General features: G+C 36.6%; 2 protein-coding genes across 5 annotated transcripts; one reads left to right on the top strand and one right to left on the bottom strand.

The window, feature by feature from the left end:
- Window positions 1–1,217: 1,217 nt before the first annotated feature.
- LOC131425703 (thioredoxin reductase 1, mitochondrial) lies at window positions 1,218–17,682 on the bottom strand. Of its 4 annotated transcripts, none has more exons than XM_058587785.1 (3): window positions 17,404–17,682; window positions 2,896–3,116; window positions 1,218–2,834 (listed from the first exon to the last, which is right to left on the bottom strand). In XM_058587785.1, exons 1-3 carry the CDS (start codon window positions 17,417–17,419, stop codon window positions 1,578–1,580), a joined length of 1,494 nt encoding a protein of 497 aa, XP_058443768.1. In that variant the 5' UTR covers window positions 17,420–17,682; the 3' UTR covers window positions 1,218–1,577. The 4 variants fall into 4 exon arrangements, with proteins under 4 accessions (XP_058443768.1, XP_058443769.1, XP_058443767.1 ...); XM_058587786.1 differs by lacking the exon at window positions 17,404–17,682 and adding an exon at window positions 16,598–16,706; XM_058587784.1 differs by lacking the exon at window positions 17,404–17,682 and adding an exon at window positions 9,378–9,697.
- On the top strand, window positions 9,823–21,008 carry LOC131425706 (C-signal). The gene is made up of 6 exons (XM_058587789.1): window positions 9,823–10,118; window positions 10,174–10,289; window positions 16,957–17,219; window positions 20,195–20,246; window positions 20,311–20,501; window positions 20,558–21,008. The coding sequence occupies exons 3-6, from the start codon at window positions 17,094–17,096 to the stop codon at window positions 20,930–20,932; spliced, it is 744 nt and encodes a 247-aa protein (XP_058443772.1). The 5' UTR covers window positions 9,823–10,118; window positions 10,174–10,289; window positions 16,957–17,093; the 3' UTR covers window positions 20,933–21,008.
- The last annotated feature ends 928 nt before the right edge of the window (window positions 21,009–21,936 follow it).

Genomic DNA, 21,936 nt, shown 5'->3' with positions numbered 1-21,936 from the left:
AGATCTTATGATTCCCCATACAGAATTCCTGAATTTCATCCCGATCCGAATTCGACTTCCGAAATTACAGGCTTATGACTGTCAAAATTTTAAAACCTTCATGTAAAGTGCACCATTAGGGCATATTCAGGAGTGTTTTAGTTCTAGATTCATAATATATGTCAGTTACAAAATTTAAATCTGGATTTTATAACAAGAAAAACTGGCAGCCCCAGCAGTGTTTTACTCGTGTTTCAAATATACAAAAAATAGAACGGCATCGTTGACCAGTTTTAAATTTGACAGAAGAACTGGTCGAATAAATAAAACTAGAACGGCTTGCTGGGGATACGTTTGTTTCAGTTTCAGTTATATTATAGTCCACCCATATGAATCTCGCAGCTGCTGAATTTGCTCTTACGTTTATGCGTCGGTACGGAAGAAGAAAACACAACATCGCCTCTACGAACCGACCACACAGCATGCTGCGTTCGATTTCATACGCGTGGTGAAGAAAACGAAAACCGACACATGCTGATGCGCTGCAGATTTTCGGATGCGTCACATTTTTGCAACCGTAATTATTATGATAAAGGAATATTCAAATTCCAATCACAAGGCATATTTTATGTTGCATGTTCAAAAGTATAACCCTTTATGGTATAAATAAGTAACACGAGCGAAGGATTTCGCTCGTTTAATTTGTTCAATCGAAATAGTGCATGAGACGTAAATAAACCAGCTTGGATTAAAACGAAGTCATTGTATCTATAATTAATAATCAGAATGAAATATTTTTACCTTTCTCATATAAAAAGGTTATGCAATCACTTGAAAAATCGGCCGGAGGACCAAGTGCCTATTAGTTCTCTCATTTACATCCCAAAAACAGTTCGAGGTACAATTAGTGAGTTTAGAATTGTTTAAATCGGTCAGTAATCTCCGAAAAAAAATGAGTGAAGCTAAAAAAAGAGCGGTTTGTCAGTTGCGTCACTATATCTCCGGAACCGGAAATGATAATCAATCTTCGAACTTGAATCTCAACGCAAGAGTAGCTTTCAAGTTTTTTGATATCGGTCCAGCCATCTCCGAGAAAATTTAGTATTGATTTCAATTCACAGCTTAATAAGGTCTTTTTGTGCGTGCCATTTTACTTTTCGTTATCGTTTATACTTATTCAATAGATGACAACGGAAAAGTTCGGCTTTTAAATATGATGTCAAGAGAAAGAAACAAACTACGTGTTCACAATGAGTGTTTTATTATCAATGTCACGCAATGCAGATAGATGTGCCTTTTGGACAATGTACTCAAGATAATTAGATTTAGTTACGTTCGAAAGATCGTTGAATCTCGACTCATTGTTCTTATCTATGAGCATTCCTTCTGTGTGCCAATCGGTGATGTTAAGATCAACTTAAATATAAGCGTTCAAAAATTCGATGGTGTCTATCAGCTTGATTTTTTGTTGTTGTTTTATTCTATGAATTTAAACAGTATGAAGAAAAACTAACTCAATTACATTGAGATACATTCGGCTTCCAGCATAATACAGTTTAACGAACATCCAATCAGTCGAATGTGGGTATTGAGGGAGCTTAGCTACAGCACGTAGCCGGTGTAGGATCCAGTCCGGAGCTCTTGGTAATCAACAATCGGGTGAATTCTTCCGCCACCGTTGGATGAATGCCGACAGTGTTCTTGAGGATTTTCATCGTGAGTCCAGACTTAACGGCCGCAGCGAAACCTTGAATCACTTCGCCGGCAACCGGTCCAAGAAAATGTAAACCTAGTACCTTTTGGTCCCCTTCGAGAAGCGCTATAGCCTTCAAGTAACAGTACCGGACACTACGTTGTGGAACGAAAAATTCGGTCGGTTTGTAGTACGCGTGATAAACTTCCACTTTATCCTTGCCGAACTTTTCTTCGGCTGCTTCCTCACTCATTCCAACGCAGCCGTATTCCAGAGGGGAAAATACCGTTGTGGCTACGTCGGCGTAATCCATAACGTCGGTTTGGTTATTGAACAACCGACGTGCGAGCAGTCGTCCGGCATGGATGGCCACCGGTGTCAATTCTGGCCTTTTGTAAAGAACATCACCAACGGCGAAGATGTTTTTCACATTGGTTTGCTCTAAAGTGTCTACATCCAACTTATCGGACTTCCCTCCTTCGGCGGTTACCACCCCAGCTTGATCCAGTTTCAGATCCAGAGTGCAAGCGGTTCGGCCAATCGCAAACAAAACGGTATCGTAGACATCGGAACCCTCCTGGCCATCGTCGGAAACGTACTTCACCAACAAACGGCCGTCTGCTTGTTTCTCTACGGACTGCGGTTGGGTTTTATGCAAAAACTTGATCCCTTTCTCTACCATGGCATCACCGACCATGGTAGCCATCTGTTGATCGAAACCACGCAGCAAAATCGAGCGCACCATCACGGTGGCATCATAACCGAATCCATGCAGAAAACCTGCGCACTCTAATCCAATGTATCCGGCACCGACAATCAGCGTCTTTCCCGGTTCATTTGGCAAACTGAAAATATCGTCACTGGTGATTCCGTGTTCCACTGCACCTTCGATGTTGGGATATCGTGGACGTCCTCCAGTGGCAATGACTACGTATTTTGCGCTCAGTGTTCGTTCAGTTTGATTCTTCAACACAGCCACAATGTTGTGTGCATCCTTGAAGTAACCGAAACCATTGATGTACTCGACTTTTTTATCACGCAAATCCACTCGCGTAACCCAGTTCACTGACTTTATGTGATTCTGCACCGACTCCGTCAACGTAGCCCAATCATGTTTGACCGATTCCGGCTGTGCAAACTTCCATCCGTACGCTTGAGAATCCTGTAAATGTAAACAAGTTAATTTGAGACTGATGACACGGAAGACGACACCGCAAACTTACATGTATAGCCTCGCCAAGGAGAGACGCTTGATGCATCAGCTTCTTCGGAATGCAACCGACATTCACGCACGTTCCGCCAAGACCCCACTTCGTACCGCGTGGCGATGGTTTCACAAAATCCAGCACCGCTACCTTTGCGCCAAACTGTACGGCTTCCTTGGCACAGGCCAAACCCCCAGAGCCACCTCCGATGACCACCAGGTCATAGTCGAAGTTTTCTTCTGAAAAATAATGGATAGAAAACAGAAGGTAGAGACAAGTGAGTACGATTTGGAATAACATTGGAACGATTGACTGTGCATTCTTTTAAATTAAACAAGGTACCTATGCTGTGGTAAGTTCCTTCGTCGGGCAAACATACATTGGCAAAGTATATCAACAGGCGTTGGAATGTGAGTATTTGTACACCGGATGCAACTGTCGAGCTCATTTATTAGTACTAGCTTATTCAATCTCCGAACAATTGATTAGTATTCAACACCCGTAGATGATTGCTAAGAGGCAGAATAATGACGAAAAGGTCATTAGATAAGTGGAACTAAAGTGCACAAGCGTAGTAAAACAAATCCAAGTTTATATTTTCAAGTAGTTTCTTGAAGGTTTAGGTCAGTATACTTTCACAAACCGAACCCAAATTAATCAAATTAAAAATTTGACTATTTTTAATTGTATTTGAAATTCGTGAATACAAACCGTTCCTTCGAGGTTCAGATGGCAATCAAAAGTCTTTTCAAACAAGAGCTATTTTAACTGCAACTTTATGCTACCTTCGGAAATAATTAATTACAAAATACGACCTTTCGATGTGGAACACATCTCTATTTTCTAGATAGAGGTGCAAATCAGAAATTCAAGGAAAAATACACGTAGAAATGTGGTCAGGTTTTAAACATTTACAGCTCAATCTATTTCGTATCAATTATTAATATTATTTCATCAGTTGATTGGGAATATTTCCAAGTTTCAATTTGAATGTACCAAGTCACGTATTTTCAATTATAAATAATTGAAATTTTGATTAGCAGCGAGAAGTGTCCTATTTTGTCTGCTAAAAATCTCCGGAATACCGGTTTTTCCTACCAAAGACGACGGTTTTGAAGGAGTAAGCGAAGCATCAAATGGAAAGCATCGCTCTGGTCAATCGATGCAAATGCGAAGCTGTTGGAAGTACGCGAATCTATAAATAGAAGTGAAATTATAGCTAACGTTTCAGTCCTACGCGGAGCATGCCCAAGTAACAATTTTTGTTACGCTAGCTTGTTTGTGACTAGTTTGCAACCAGATATTTGAGTGATTGTTACTAACATCTAACCACTTGCATGACTCAAAAAGCGCAGTTTCTACTAGTTTCTATGTCGGTTAAAAATAAGTTGTCGTTACATTGTAATGCCATACTGAAAGAACTTATCTTTTCATAACTTGAAAATAACTTGTTTTCAAGTAAACTAGTTGAAAATTAGTCACAATCGAAATTATAAACATTGAATGAATACAGAACACTTTTCTATCATCAATAAAAAAGCAGAAGAGTACTTTAAATCACAAACTTGATACAAGGTACAAATTTCACAACGATTTTGAAACTGTCGAGCGGAATTAAATTTTACTTAACTGTTTTTTATGCGCCTTCAATCAAAATCTGTTTATAAAGATATAAAAAATAAACAGCAAAATAACACTATGTTCATAATGCTCAAAATTATTCCAAGTAGAGTGATTTCTCATCATTTTAAATTCATATATCATGAGAACTATGATATTATCACAATCGATGTTCAATCCCTATATTATTTTCTTCGTGTTTATGACAGTGCATAGAACAAACTGCAACAAGCTCGACTGCCTTTCACTATTTTCGGCAAAAAGTAGTTTTAAAACAAGTAATATCCTGGTTTTATTTATGTTTCATACACTTCTTGAGACTCCATATTGTGTTCACCATATTCAAGCCAACAAAGGTTGTTTTGTTTGCATTTTCGTTATCATAACGTTGGGAAAACCTACCGATAACTATCTGAATCAATGAAGAAATTATATGTTATAATCTTATAGTATCTAAGTTATTACTACATCAATTCACAGTAACGATTTACATATACGCTTATGTATTTATAATGGTTTCGCAACGGAAAATAAACCTTTTTTCAACTAGTACCTAAAAGCATAGCTGTGATTAAAGATATGTTAGAATCAAGTAACGATAACTTACAAATGATAGTTAGTTCAATGTTTACGTTTTAAAGAAACACTGCAGTCACCTTGTTTTAATCAGTATAACATAAAAACATGTTCGTGCTCTTGTTGCAACACAGTTGGGTTAAGTGATATCAAAACTAGTTACGGGTTGCTACTATTGAAGTCAAATAAACTTATTTTCAACTAGTATCTAGAAGCATTGTTGTGATTAAAGATATGTTTGGATTAAGTAACGATAGCTTATAAATTATATTTAATTCAATATGACACAAAGATGTTATTATTGGAAACCTAAATAACTATTTCGTAACTAGTTATGTTATGATGAAACATTGCTGTCACCATGTTTTAACCAGTAAAACATATTCGTGCTCTTGTTGCAACATAGTTTGGACTTTGTCGTATCAGAACTAGTTGCGGATTGCTACTTGGGTGCTAGAGGTAGGTTGTTGCTAGACAGCAAGACAAAAAGTGCCATAAAACGATCAGAAGCTTTAATTGGCATGTTCTGATTTTGTGCTTGGATAAAATTCCATGTTATGTCGTTTTCGCCTGAGAAATTGACAGCTACCTCAGGGTAAATTTTGAGTGCTTAGGATTTATGTAAGATAAACTCGATTGATAATGAGAAAAAGTTTATCGCTTCAACCGATATCGCAGAATGGTAGAGAAACTACAAAACTTGAACACAAGCTTGGCGAAGAAGAGCTTGAATATCGAAATCCGTATCGCAAGTATGTACAAAAATATAACTGCATACATTTGGGATATTGGCGTAATTTCGTCGGCTATAAAACAAATACAAATCAAGACAAACAACGTTCGGTGCTGGGTCCTAATCAAGATCAATCTAAGCAGACTCTCGTGCAATTGCGGATTCAAAAGTGTGACGATTGATTTTTGATTGTAGATCATTAGAAATTTTGGTTGCCTAGTTCCACATCAATGGCTTGAACAACCCCATGGGGCTGATCCTTGTAGTTTTTCATATAAAAATAATCATATTTCAATATATATTTTACAAATTCTTTTGAAATCTATCACTTTGTAGAACAAATCTTTTCTCTAAAAAATGTGATAAAAAGTTCAAATCAAAGAACTGATTTTCGGAAACCTTTCGTAAAATTATTATTCATATTTTTTAACCCCGGCTTTGTAGTAGTTCACTGGGGATTCCTTTTAGTAAAACCTCTGCATACCAAATTAATGGATACATCCGGTGATTCAGTTTCTTCAGCAAGTTTACTAGAAATTAAGTTTTCTACAATATTGTCGTAGAGAATAACTATCCTTTTCCAGTAACAACTACATTGATAATTTCTATAATAGTGATTCCCAACCTTTTTATATCGCGAATCCCCTTCGAACACATAATATTGGGAGTACAAATTATCGTATCGTCCATCGCTAGTTATTATTTTTTCCCACCTCGAAAAAATGTTTCGTCTTTTGAGGGTGAAGTTTGAAGCAAATTTTTGATTTCTGCAAATGAAGCGACAAGAGTCCGAGCGTTGTCATGCACGAGAAAAACTTTATCATATATTTGCCTGTATTCCGGCTGTTCTTTTCGTAATGCACGGCTCAAAAGAATCAATATGCTATCGTCTGGTTGTAGCAGCTCATAGTACACAACACACTTTGACCCTACCAGATACGCAACATGACCCTCGGATCATGAATATTCGGCCTTAGTGTTGATGTTAAGGGTCAATGACAACAATTGACCGTAGATTCTTTTGTTTTTGAGGTTATTTTTCAGTCCCAGTAACAATTTAATTTTAAAAACCCTTTATTTATTGCCTTTGAATCAGCTTCTCGCAAATAAAAAATCGCCTTCCAATGTCTCTCGGTTTAAGTTCATAAGGCACCCAACTGTCTTGGTTTTGAATCATTCCCACGGATTTTAATAATATGGAAACTACTTTTTCAGTCGCTTCCAATGATTCTGCAAGTTTCTCTTGCAGATGAATCGGATCCTCGTCGTTTGTCTTCGATTTTTTTTGGTTGTCCAGTGCGAAGCCTGTCTTTAACGCTGAAATTTCCATTCTTGAAACGTCGAGAACATTCCAAATATTATTTATCAGTTAGGGCATTATCACCATAAACATTCACAATGTATTTGATGTGTTTCAGCTGCACTTATAAGTTCCAGAAAGTTGATTTTTTTCAAAAACAAAATTTTTTTCCGAGATGACACTAAATATCGACGTTTCATGCAATTCTAAGACCTTTGGCATCAAAACAATTTTTTTGCTTAAACTTTTGAGCACTAGCGCTCTACGAAATTAGAGGTGATCACAAAATATTGGTACCATTATATGTATAAGAGCGGTAAAAAACACACAGACATTTTTCGATCTCGTTGAACTGAGTCGAATGGTATATAACACTATGGGACTCCGAGGCTCCCTTCAATAGTCGGTTTTTTCAGCAATTCTGCCTTTCTAATAAAGGTAAAAAAACTCGAAGTAATTATCTCTATTCTGTATTTGTTTGGATCGAATACGAAATTTTGCGTTCTGTAGCTCGATCGAGTTCAAGTTTTCTATACAAAAGCATGTTAGGGCATATTCAGTAGTGTTCTAGTTCTAGATGCATAATTTATGTCAGTTACCAAATTTACATCCGAATTTTATAACAAAAAATACTGGCAGTCCCAGCAATGTTTTACTCGTGTTTCAAATATACAAAAAATATAACGGCATCGTAGACCAGTTTTAAATTTGACAGAAGAACTGGTCGAATAAATAAAACTAGAACGGCTTGCTGGGGATACGTTTGTTCCAGTCCAGTTCCAGTTCTAGGACTGTATTTCGAAAATTATAGTTCAAAAAGAAAATAGCACACAATTTTAAGAAAACGACAACATGACCATTATATTGTAATAAATTTAGAATAATAAATTATTATATTGAATTTGAAAAAATAAACAAAAAAAACACTTTTTGCTAGAAACAATTATCGATAGAACAAAGTTGTTCATGATAGTGATTCGCAGCCCTAAAAAACTACATCGCGGAGGGAATAGCTCTAAAACATTGCGGAAGATAAAAGCAATAAATTGATGAAGGGCATGAAATTTTGATTTTGAACCACTGCAATGGATTGACTCCTAAATTTACAGATTCCAACTTGATTGAGATTGTGTTGGAGATCAAGAAATTTCAACTCGCGGCAAAATCAGCGAACGATTTCAAGCGGTTGTGTAAAAAATTCCAAAAATTAGGTGGTGCCCATCCATCGACTACGCTGGAAACTATGCACAGAAAGTGAAGTTATCGTGAAGATATCTCCAGTTCCCTGCTGGGAAGCTATGTTACTGTGTGGTAAGCATCCTTCTGCAAAGATCAATCCCCATAAATTATCGATCAGAACGTCTTCATTACGATAAAGGCGATTGCTTTACTTTACTCGATTTATAGTTCTCGATTGTTTGTTTACCTTATTTTGAGGGAAATAATCGCCCACCGAACCCCGACATAGCACTTACTAGAGCGAATCATTCTTGTCAATGTGCTGGATATCTCTCGTACACTTTCTTCTGACACATGCTGATTTTCACTTATGTGGTTTGTAAAATATGCGGCCTCTAGAAAATGTAAGTTTAACGTTTCCCACCTTTCTCAATCGACCTACCTACTTTTAGATTATGCCGTCGCTGGTCAATTATTTTTGGGATTACCAGGAGTTACTGAGTGAAGGATGTTACGCCCATCCCAAATTCAATCATCTATGCCACTTCCAATGATCCAAAAATGATCAGTAACAGAGTAGAAATCAGGGGTGGTTGCTCAAGCTCTAATTCCAACTACCAAATGGGTCTTGAAATACACTGTCAATAGTTGGGATTTTGTCCATTTAGTGTGAAGAAAAAAAATCACATTGAATGAAATTGATGAAAAGTCGATAAATACTGCTGTTGTTATTGTCCATTTAAGACGTTGAGCTTGAGTAGTAAAGATCACCAGATTGCAAGCTTACTGTTCGGATATTTATATTTTCAATTACTTCCGACATCTTCTGCACTTATAAAATCAGAACCACTCAATTTATATCAGAGATTAGCCAACAAAAATTAAGCCGTAACCACAAAATTTGAAAATGAATTAAAACTTTTGACAAAATGGAACGAACTATTAGTCGAGAACATCACCTAAAAAGTAATATATATATGCTACAACAACTACTGTTACAGAAAAACATGCGAAATTTTGAAAACATTTTCAATGCAACAGTAGCATTGACTAGATGCAACACGAAACAACTCCACCGGTAATGTCACTTACTCGATAGCAGCATGGTGTGTGTGCTGAGGTACCTCGAGAAACGCACATTTATAAGGCTTCCAATACGTCGTGTCACAAGCAGTGACATTTCTGATGCCGTTTACTTTTTCTTGTGTTATCACTTTTTCGAAGTGTGATTCGCTGGCGAGATTATTTCACAACGTTGTGCCAGGCTTTCGATTCTAGTTTTTACAACACTAAGCACTTAAAGACACATAGCCAGTGTGGAACAAACTAACGAAACAATAGTATTTAACACTGAATCGTTACGGCTGCCAGTTATGGCATCTCAAAAGAAAACACAATCGAACTGTTACCTATTCCACGGAGTACTGTGGTGTGAATAGTGCTGTTCGATTAATGTGTGAAGCACTGTGGCTGTGGCGTATGTGTATTGGAATGGTCACTCTATCTGATCTGATTTCTCAAATAAACATATTAGTAAAATAGTGTTATATGTAGGCATTTCCCATGGGACTAATGCATTTTCTGATGAATATAAATGATATTTATATAGGACCCAACAGGAACCATACATTAAATAGTCTAGATATGCATTGCAAATCTGCCTACGAACGGCTTCCATGGTGAGTGTTGTTGTGCACATGTTAGTGACCACAACAAAACACTCACCGCAAAATTGAACGAACAACTGAGTTCCTCTGGGATTACTATTTGAGCTACGGAATTTGTGACATATTTGCTTTGGAATAACTAATAAACTATTTAATGATCTGGAAGGTATGCGAATTGTTTTCAAGGGAAAATCAGTACATTCACTTCACTTTATTCACAGTATGTGCTGGTTTGATTCATTGTTAGACAAGCACGTGGCTTTCCGACTGAAACTTAAAACGAAGCATGACTTGCAATTGCAAATTACTACGTAGGAATAACGAATGATTTGTGTAGGTGAGTATCACATTTTCTAACTCGCTCACAGCGAAATGCTTCGTAATCATTCTGAAAATCGATTTTTAAAATAAGGTGAATTATTTATAAGCTATCGATATCTAGCAGCAATTCAAAAAGGTCCTAATAAGCAAATGAGATAGGAACTAAAACATAAAGTTTTGTGTAAGTGAAATGAGCTTTGCTTTAATAAGACAAGCGTAACCACAAAACCTCATGTTTGCTATCGTCATACCATTCGATCTAGTTGTCATTGAATCAAAGCTTGTTTATTTTGAATGTGCTGTCAACCAAATTGGTTAGAAAATTTTGGCTACTAACTCAGGTAAACTACGTGGTCTGTACCACCCTGTTCATAGCTCATTGGCAAATATATACAAAGTTGGGGCATAGAAAACCCAGATTTTTTTTATTACATGTTCTGTGAGAATTTCGGATCGGAGCACTTGATTTCAAATTTCGTTCGCAGTTCGGTACATCCCTAAGCACTTGGTGAGAGAAACTTTAAACGTAATTTTCTCGGAATAGCGTGTTTTGGAAAATACCGATGCGGCGAACGTATCATATTCTCAAAAACTTTATAATCGATTTTCGTTTTTTTGATTGTTCGTATATAAAAACTCGTAAACTTGAACGAAATCCTTTTTCTTCTAAAAAATTTCGATTGCTTGCAATCAATTGTTAAGACTCGAACCGTTCGCATTTACCACAATACATTTTTCTTCAATAATTATTTCATTGTTTTGAATATAGTTAAGCGGTTCGCGTGAGAAAGTGTTCCCCGCAAGCCTCTGCAATAAACGAGAATATTCAATGCTCTTTCATGTAAATAAAATGTTAGAAAAACATTTCGAACGGAGCCTCGGAGACCCATAGTGATATATAAGATTTTTTGAACCGCTCAATTTTCTCGAAGAAGTTAAGAGGTTTGAAAGTTACGGGAGCGGGTCATTCCGCCGAAAGCCGTTTCGCCGAATGCCGTTTTGCCGAAAGTCATTTCACCGAAAGGGTTATTTCGCCGAAAAAGCCATTTCGCCGAAAGGGTCATTTTTTTAGGGTCAAAAATATTTTTTTGCTTTAAATCTCCGCATGCCACATAACCGAAGCCAAGATGGCACAAAGCCGCCGAGCTGAGTTGGCTGCCGACCCGCCATCGGAAGCGGCGGCCTCTTGCATACAAACCTGTAACAGTCCTCTTTGCCCGGTCTACTCAAAGCTGTTTTTTTGTCGTGAATACGACTTACTTTACTATGGGGCGCCTTTTCAAAATTTACCCTCTGGGAGAGTGATAAGTTTATGATCGTGGATATCTCTTGTTATACTTAACGCAACAACATAATTTTTTCTCCATGCTATCAGTAATATAATCAGGAATTTGTGATAAAATTTTCAACAGTGTAAAAAAACCATAAATAACTCAAAATCTATTTTTTCTCAAACTTTTGGAAACAACGAGGAAAACTCATTTCGTTTGCTTGCCTTTTTCGCACCAGGACGACGATTTTGAGGTAGTCAGGCACATATCAGTTGCGATGTTCTACTGGCCGAGTGTAATAGTTAAATCTTGACCGAAAATTATTCATTTTTTCTAGTACGTTAGACAGAACTGGATATCGTACTGAGGTTCTTCAACACCGTCAGTAATAATGAGGTGGCAAAAACTTCAAATACTCAGGTGGTGCTCTTCTTCGCATTCAGACGTCGTGGCTAACAGTAAACCAGCAGTAGTAGAGAACTGAATTTTTAGTTAAATTCAAGAACTAATCTCAGAACCTATATTCTGGTCCACCTGAATTCTGAAGTTAATTTTCATGTGGAACACATTTTTGTTTTCTATATATTAGAAACTCCAGAAAAATGTGGTCAGGTTTTGAACAATTATAGCGCAGTCAATTTTGAATCAATTATTAATATTATGTTACCATTTGATTGGAAATATTTCTACGTATTGATTTGAATGTTCATAGCCATGTATTTTTAATTGTATATCATTGAAATAATGATTAATAGCTAGCAGTGTTCTATTTTGTCTGCAAAAAATCTCCGGCATACCCTGCCATAGTCGATGGTTTTGAAGAAGTAAGCGATATATCAAAGGGAAAGCATCGCTTTTGAGTGCATAAGATTAATTTCTAATTTATATAAGATGAACTCGATTGATAATGAGAAAAAGTTTCACTTCAATCAAAATCGCAGAAAGATAGAGAACCGCTATAAAAAAACTGCTTGCATACAAAACTTGAATACAAGCTTGGCGAAGAGAAGCTTAAATATCGATATTCGTATCGCAATCATGTACACACATATAATTGCATACATTTGGGCTATTAATGTAATTTCGTCGACTATCTATATTCTGGGTTCGCAGATTCTCGTGCATTTGCGGATTCAAAAGTGTGACGATTAATTGAAAATGTCGATCATTAGAAATTTTGGTTGCCTTGTTCCACATCAATGGCTTGAACAACCCCATGGGGCTGATCCTTGTAGTTTTAAGTTCCGAATTTAGTTTCATACTTCAATTTCAAAATTTCGTTCCAGATCACAGACTAAAAAAATAAAACTAAAACTATGACTCTAGAACTGAATCCAATTTTAGGATTTTGAAAAAGGTTTCAAATTCAGGGATTCTGAACACCGAATCATTTAATAACAGAATTCAAAAATTCCTGATTTAAATTTCAGAATTTAATTCATCAATTCAGTCTCAGAATTCATTTCAAGAATTCAGAGCCTACATGTTGGAACTAAATTGTGGACATGATTTAGATGCTGGAACTGGGTTCAGTTTCGATATTAAGACTTGGAATTCAAGTTCAGAATTTAGTTCTATAACGCAATTTGGAAAATTCTAGAAATAACTTCAGTTCCTTACTTCTAGAACTAAATTTATGACCTGGGTTTTTGATCTAAATCTACAAAACTGTATTTGTTCCGTGTTATTTAATTGTATGGTAGAATATGTTTGCCGTCAATTAGTCGTACTGTAGTAAAGAAAGTGACAAAATATACGCAATCTAATACGAATGATTATCTCTATCCGGAAGTGAGAAAGAAATATGTCAGTTTTATTCGTATTCACGTCCTCCAGTAATGTCTGTGACATTAAAAATCGTACTTTTTACTTCAGTTAGGTCCGAACAAGCGGTAGCGAGGTCGGATAGCATACGAACAAAACGATGTGGCGAAGCCGCATTAGATATTTTTCTATCTGCACTCAGTCATCGAAAAATTCCGCAAACAATTGCCTGATGCTACACTAATAAAGTCAACAAGTTATTTTGGGAATTCCGTTCTGAGGATCATGAAAAAACCTAAAAAAAATTTTCAAGTCTCTGGATCATATCAGAAGTACGATTGCAGGTCAACAAAACGGGAGTAAACATAATTATTTTTTATTTGTCTTATTTTATTATCGTAATTCCAATTACGATATTGAGACCAATGACGAATTCGGCAAAATTACCCTTTCGGCGAAATGACTCTTTTGGTGAAATGGCATTCAACGAAACGGCTTTCGGCTTCTTCTGGTTTCTGAGAAATAATTGAATAAATGACGAAACCGACAAAATGCATTTTCTTGCTACCACTCAGTTTTCTCAGATATGGATGATCCAATTTCAACATGCTTACACGTAAAGTGTGTTTAAAATTACACACTGTCATTTAGAACGATTCAAAAGAAGAAAAATTCTTCTAAATTTGTCTCAAGCGTATTTCAATTTGTAGGTTATGTTAGTTACTTGCTAAACGAACCGACTTCGGCTGCACTGAAAATCATGTTTACCTATTTTTTGAGGAGAAATCACTCATTGTCGAGCTCTTCTATAAACTACCCAAAATTAGGTCGATATCTACTCAAACTTTGATTTGATCGTAAAAAATGGGTAGCGTGCTTTGTTATGGCATAACACTTTTACTAAACTTACATTTACCTAAATTTTGAAGTCATTACTCGTTACCTAAAATTGGGGAGATGCACTTTAGTTGATTTTGGGTAGGTTTTGACCAAAATTAGGTAGCGGCCAAAAGTTTTAATTTGACATAATTGTTTATAAATTGAAATGTTATGTTAGTCTTTTCTCCGAAAAATCTTTCTAATTTTTATTCCACTTTGAAATAAAATTTTGTGACAGAATCGCTTAGTGATATGTATGAAAATATAAGAAATATGAGTAAGGCATCATTAAACCACTATCCGTAAACAAAATCAACGGACTTAACAATTTACAATCTAAGGAAATTAGCAATTGTTTAAAAATACAGAAAAAGATTTCTTCGATAGACCCGTGGTGTGTTTCTATCGCTATTAACTAGCAAGACCTACAAAGTGAAACAGTTTCAATTATTATTTCTCTTTTTTTATTTTTTTTTGAACTTGAACCGCTATGCAGTTCTTCAACTTGAACCGCTAAGCACTAAGTAGTTCAATTTGGACTGCTCTGCACTGACGAGCCTAAGACGAAATGTGAAGAAAATTAATAATAGTTATGTGCCACAAACAAGCCAGTATAAGCCGAAAACAACGTTTTCGTTCGGCACGTTAGTGAAGACGTGGCACTTCGGTGCCAAATACAAAGTGTTTTGCAAATAGCATTAACTTTACGTCTGCTTAGGGGTTTCAAGTTGAACTGCTTAAGTTTGCTTTGCACTGACGAGTCAAAGACGGTTATGTGCCTAAGCACAAACATAGGCTAACCAGATCAGCTTCAGCTAGTGGAATTCTGATTAACCGTTTTCAAGAAATCCTATTCAACTCTATCTCATTTTTACCTTTTTTCTGGTACATCCGGAGCCGAAAATAGTTGCTTTATTTTTAGCCAGTAACTAATAGGATATACAGATCGGAAAAGTTTTTGAGCTTTATTTCGATTTATACAATAGCATAAATCAAATAAATCTAGATTTCCCACTGTACGGAGACACTGACAGGGCTTTTAGTGAGAAACTGGTGTACTTTTTGCCTTTATCATTAATAGTACTGTTGTTGTACCGTTGAATTCCACTATGTTATATCACGTCATTACACTCTCACAAAGTCACTATTTTTCCGAAAGTGTATCAAACGTTATAATACAGATACGTATTTCGGAATGCTATTTGCATCCTTCTTCAGTGTATCGGTGTATAAAACCGATACACTGAAGAAGGATGCAAATAGCATTCCGAAATACGTATCTGTATTATAACGTTTGATACACTTTCGGAAAAATAGTGACTTTGTGAGAGTGTAATGACGTGATATAACATAGTGGAATTCAACGGTACAACAACAGTACTATTAGTGAGAACATTCTACTAACAGCTCAAACAGAAATTTAGCCTTTATCATGTTGAAAGGTTATGCAATGAGTTTAATATACCATTCGCCTCAGTTCGTCGAGTGTGCAAAATGTCTGTGTATGTGTATGTAACGTTTTTTTTTGCACTAAATTTTCTCGGAGATGGCTGAACCGGTTTTCACGAACTTAGAATCAAACAAAAGATCTTGCGGATCCATATAAAATTCCTGAATTTTGTTTGGATCTCACTTCCGGTTCCACTTCACTTCATTTTGATATAACTTCCGGGTCCGGAATTACAGGGTGATTAGTGTAAAAATTCCTATTTCAAATTACTTACTCACTTTTCTTAGAGATGGAGTGGAACATTTTACAAACTTAGATCCAAATGAATGGTCTTATGGTTCAATAAAAACTGAATTTTATCTGGATCTGACTACCATTTCCGGGCTTACAGAATAGAATACATTTTAGTCCCGGCTTCTGGTTTCGGAAGCACCAGAAATAGTGGTCGCAAACTCTAAAATGAAAGGAATTCACTTTTTTCAGCGATGGCTTGGTTAGGTTCAAATGAAAGTTCTAATGATTCCATACATAACTTTATCCGGATCAGATTTTCAGTTCCGGAACTACAAGGTGGGTGTCCAAAATTTCAAACCGTCTTATTCAGTTGTTCAAAATGTCCAATATGAATCATGCATCGATTTCACGTGGAATGTAAATGAGAAAGGCACCATTACACCACTAGGTGGATTAAAACAGGTTTTTTCATTAGCTACTGAGGTTGTGTTAAATACGCAGGCAACTTTATGCATACATTTTTGGAGTATTTACGCACCCATTTTTCACTAGACGGCACTTTTGGTGTCACTACTGGCTACTAAATTATATTACTATTACACTGGGGAATTTAGATATATTTTTATTTGAACCTAATGTCGTTTTCGGTTGAGAAAACTGAAACTGATCAAGGATAGTTTCATCAAACAAACAGTTTTTGCGAAACTAAGTTGGGTTCGCACTTACCACCCAGGTTTCAAACTAACACGATTTTCAGTTGACTGGCGTTGAAGATGGTTCAAAACTGGCTTCAAACAGTGATATGATAAAAGCAAAAATGGGTTTGCATATTATTGTAGATTAGAAACCATGACAATACAGTTTACATTTTAATGATCTAGCTATCTATAAACCAAGGCACACTAGCTCAACACTTCAATGTGTGAGCTACATACACAATGAGACTATCGCACACGAACTCAAACCACTTCGAGTTGGTTACAATCTTGAACAGACTGTCAATCACATCAGAAGTGATACATTAGCGAATATCTAATCAAAAATAGTACTTTGCTTGGAACTTATTGTTTCCTCTCGTTACCTAGATACAAATGCTACTTCAACCACGCGAGTTACGTCATTGAAGACACCCCTTCTGTCGAGTAAAGTGTTTCGCATAGTTTTCCTGCTGTCAAGTGAGTCAGTGCTCTACACGGTCTTCTGATCCAGTGCAATTAGAGGAATGAATTCGATTCTGATCACCGGCTGTAATCGAGGACTTGGCCTTGGACTAGTAAGAAGCTTCCTAAAACATCCTTCCTCGCCGCGGCACATAATAGCAACCTGCCGTAATATTCAGCAAGCCGAGGTAAGAATAATTCAATGAAATCCGGATTCCATACGAATCGATATTTCCGGTTGCCTTCTGTGAATTAGTGAGTATACTTTGTCGATTGAAGTATGTGAAGCACAATTAAAACTATTTGCACAGAAAATCACTTCCATGTGCGCTTCTGACAGAACTAAGGGCGAAGAGATAACTAAACACTTACCATTAATGGGCGCCATGTTTTAATCTTTATTTTAATTTGTACGACTTCCTTGCCAAATGGATATTGATAGGAAAAAAAACGCGTTCACTCTAACGATTCTGCCAAAAAATTGTTGATACTACAAATCAAACACACAGTTGTTTACGAATTTAACCACGATTTCAGATTTAGCAGGTTAGCGGATGCGTCGTTGTTCGCCTGCCACACTAAGAACTACACAATGCCGGTGACGTCTAAATACAGACTGCGAATAGCTTGATTTGCACTAACCGAATGACTGGTAATAAATACCGTTGGTTTTATATCTGTACAACATGAACTCACGGAACTCACCAATACGTAACACGTGCTCCATTGATATGGCAACATTTGTTAGGTTCAGTAGTATCGCATCGAAATCGTCTCTAATGTTGCGCAACATATTGGGGGCACTACGTCACGGGTAAGAAGATTCTGGATTTACGTTACCGATTTTCGGGATGATTCACATCATTCCCGATCTATTTTAATCTGGCAAGGTTCTGTACAGGAAAACTTCTACACATTTATGGGTTTTGTAAAGGTTCATTCCCGACAAATTCAAGGAAAGTAGTTCAAAGCATTTCAAAGTAATTCCCATACTGGTTTACTAATGGGCAATTCTTTAAGCGTCTCGACGATTATGTAGGCATACAATGTTTAGGCATACATGTCATTTGGCATAAATAGTATTTAACATAAAGGTCAATTGGCATAGCACATCACTCGATTGGTAGTGTAGCAACGACTATACTCGCTCCAATTTAGGTGTAGGCATCCTGTTTAACTCTACATCGGTGTAGTTCTACCGTTGAAAACGAAAACGCTGGTAGAAAAAACACTTTTTCTTTTTCTTGCCGATGACCTTTTTATTTAAGATCAGCGGATAGCCAGTAGCACTGGGGTCCAGCTCTGGATTATACGGTGGATGATATTGTTGCTTTCAAACAGTCTAACGACGCTATGTAGTATTTGCTATTGATTATTTCCCGTTCACAATATAGTCGATGAAGATTATACTATGTTCATTTCAAAATACTGATGCCATAACGTTCCCAGCTGACTGTTGTACCTTTGGACGCTTTGGACGTGGCTCAACGGGTTCAGTTCATTTAGATGATGATCGTTTTGATTTAGGAGTGAGACGAAGGATCCATCTTTCATCCAATGTCACATATCGATGCAAAAAATCTAGTTTATTACTTGTAAACAAGGCCAAACACTGCTCTGAATCGTCAACCCGATGTTATTTTTGATAGACTGTGAGTAAACGCGGCACCCATTTTGAAAAAAGCTTTCTCATGGTCAAATGTTCATGTATAATTGTAAACACACCGTCTTTTGGTGTCTTTACGGTTTCAGATTTCTTACGCAATTTCAATTCACGATTATATATAAAGAATTTGTGAACTTTTTTGCTGTTTTCTGGAGTAACTTCCTCAATTGGCCGGCCAGAACCTTCACCATCATTGGTGTCTGTACGACAAAGCAAACCAATAACGAATGGTTGTTTTTATGGAACAGAGTCTTGATAGCCCTTTACTGAGCTTGTAGAATATTTTTTTAACTCAAGGTGTAATGTTAAATTAAAACACGAAATTGCTCTGGATCCGTTGTTTTGAAAATGACAATGCGTTTCAAAATGATTCTATAGTATAGAGCGGTAAGTGTAATTTCCAAAATAAAAAAAACATCAAATAAAGCAAAGTTATAGTAATCTGTAGAACTGTTTACCTAATGTGAGAAAACTGGTGACAAATCTATGACTACAATCATAGACAGATTTCCCATCATGCAAACGTCACAAGCATATTTTACAAACAAGTTACTCATGCGTCAAATAAAACAAAAATTGTTTTGAAATAATTTTGACCGAATTTACAACAGAAAAAAAACAATAACCAATAACAATGCACAAAGAAGTACAATTGCCATTTTTTTGTCGGGATAAAACTTGTTTGTTTGAATTCAGCCGTTGAAGGCAGAGTTGCCAGTGTTCCAGATATATCTGGCATTTGACAGATTTGTCTAATTTCGACAGATATTCTAACAAACCAGATCTTTTGCCAGAATTATTAGATTGCACCATTCGTCAAATAAGTAGAAAACAACGAGAATAAATTTTATATTTTTACACTTGGCATCCCTGATTGAAGGAAACTTTTTCGTAAGTTTCACTTTTGCTATTCTCATACGTCTGTTGTTTCCAATATGTTTCTTATTGGGTATTGATTTCAATGTTTTAAATTGTCAAGAATATTGCAAACTAAAGGTTTATATAATTTTATACCGCTACAACAGATTCTTTCCTGGCTTAGATATTCCAAACTTCAGCCATTCAATTCACAATTTAAAAAAAAACGTTCGATTTTAAGGCAATTGTAAATTTTAGTGGATTTTGCAGTTTCAACGAATGACACTAGTTTTATTTACCTTTTCGTACATTTTACGGCATCCGAGATTATTCTTTGGCTTAGTTAGTCGACCTGTGTCTATTGGCAAAGTTCTTATCGAATATTAACAAACCTTTTTCCTTCCGCATTCTAGCTTGCACGAATTTTATAACCATTTGCCTAACGGTTTGCGCAAAAAGTCAAAAAAAAGCATTTCATCAACAAAGTACTAACCTACTGCATAATTGTTAGGTGTTTTATCATCAACGATTAGTTCGTTTGTTTTTCTGCTACGCCACTTCCGGTCACTATTAGTACAACACAGAATTGGCATTCGGGAACAACTAATATAAATTATTTAAATTATTATTTCACTATAGGAACTCAACTCATTGGCACAGGAGCACGCTAACTTACATATTCTTCAAATCGGTAAGCATATGGATGTTTCCCACATCGTTCTAGCTAATCACTAAAGTTGCTTTTTACTTCGCAGATTTGAAGGATATAGACAAGTACGAAGATTTTGCTAGACAAGTGGAATCAATTGTCCAAGATAACGGTCTGAACGTGTTGTTTAACAATGCAGGTATATCGCCTAAATCAACACGGCTTGGGTTCGTTAAAAGCGATGATCTGGTGGAAACATTCGTAACCAATACCGTCGCCCCTATAATGCTAACCAAAGTGAGCTGCCGGCGTTATCTCTGCGGAAGCACTTAAAACAATTTATCTGATTTCAGGCACTGGTTCCTCAATTGAAGAAAGCGGCTGAGTTCAACGCTTCGGCACCGATTGGACCGCAAAGGGCATGTATCATTAACATGAGCTCGATACTCGGTTCGATTGAGGCCAACTCGGACGGGGGATTGTACGCCTACCGAACCTCTAAGTCGGCACTGAATGCTGCCACCAAATCAATGAGCATCGACTTGAAACCCAACAACATCATGGCCGTTGTGCTGCATCCTGGTTGGGTACGAACGGACATGGGTGGCTCGAAGGCCCCTCTATCCGTAGAACAAAGTTGCACGAAGATAGTGCAAACGGTTATGACATTGAGTGAACAGCATAACGGATCTTTTTTGCAGTACGACGGTAGGCAGCTGCAGTGGTAGAATTTGTCTCCATTCAATTGTTGTTTTCCGAACGTTGTTTTGTTTTTGTGAATAAAACCATTCTAAATGTTTCATATTTAATTTTTTTCGATTCCGATTTGCATTGATACATGCTTATCAACTCTTTACATTGAACTCTGTCATAACTAATATCGATTGGCTATATCATATACCAATAAGGCTCAATCAACAGATTATGTTTGAACTCGCGGTACTTGAAATATTTTCACAAGGCCTGTTGAATTTCAAATAATTGACCTGTTTGACAAGGATATTAATGGAACTTACTTGAAATGGATTTTTTTACTAACTGAATCAGACCGATGATGTCTTACCTCAGTAAATATAGTGTTTCAAACAGTATTATAATGAACTGTGATCAATAAGATTTTCCAATATTCGACCTACATTAATTGACATTGAATTTCTGGTGGTTTTAATGCAATCTAACTAGCTAACAATTCGATATTTATACAGTTCGAACAACGACACCTAGTTTCACTGCCAAGAACAATAATGTGCACAGTGTTGGATACAACATTCCAAATACAAGATTCAAGTGTAGGGCAAGGTGTTCGGTTGCCGGCACCCCACCTTAACTTTTGCCAGAAAGCAGATAGCGTCATTGTCATGTGTGTGTGTAATAGCAGCACATTCTTTTTTTGCCGAATACCGAAGCAAACAAACGCTTGTACTTTTTACTGTGTTCAAAACAAAATTTAATTGCGTGAAAATCAACACAAAATTTTTTTCTGACTGTTTAAATAGAATCATAAATTGAAGAGCATCAATCGGAAAGGTGAGTGGATTGAATATTTATGAGGTGAAATCGATCTATTTCTTGATTTAATACGGGATGCTAGCAATATTTTCGCAACCAAAGCTTTGTTTTGTCATTTTCAAAATGTCTACCGATTTCGGTTACCGGCACCCCAAGGTGTTCGATTACCGGCACCCCATTTTTTTCGACAAATTGTGAAAAATTGTCAGTGATATGCAGGCTG

This window comes from Malaya genurostris, chromosome 1 (assembly GCF_030247185.1).
Source record: "Malaya genurostris strain Urasoe2022 chromosome 1, Malgen_1.1, whole genome shotgun sequence".
Classification (NCBI taxonomy): Eukaryota; Metazoa; Arthropoda; class Insecta; order Diptera; family Culicidae; genus Malaya; species Malaya genurostris.
This window is presented reverse-complemented; position numbering and strand designations above follow the sequence as displayed.

Excerpts from the sequence above, each read along its gene's own strand:
- LOC131425706 (XM_058587789.1), top strand. The coding sequence starts at position 17,094 with ATGAATTCGATTCTGATCACCGGCTGTAATCGAGGACTTGGCCTTGGA. Across the intron at positions 17,220-20,194 it reads GTAATATTCAGCAAGCCGAG|GAACTCAACTCATTGGCACA; the intron begins GTAAGAATAATT and ends ATTTCACTATAG. Across the intron at positions 20,502-20,557 it reads CCCCTATAATGCTAACCAAA|GCACTGGTTCCTCAATTGAA; the intron begins GTGAGCTGCCGG and ends ATCTGATTTCAG.
- LOC131425703 (XM_058587783.1), bottom strand. The coding sequence starts at position 3,325 with ATGAGCTCGACAGTTGCATCCGGTGTACAAATACTCACATTCCAACGC. Across the intron at positions 3,117-3,219 it reads AGGAACTTACCACAGCATAG|AAGAAAACTTCGACTATGAC; the intron begins GTACCTTGTTTA and ends ATTATTTTTCAG. Across the intron at positions 2,835-2,895 it reads TCCTTGGCGAGGCTATACAT|GATTCTCAAGCGTACGGATG; the intron begins GTAAGTTTGCGG and ends TTACATTTACAG.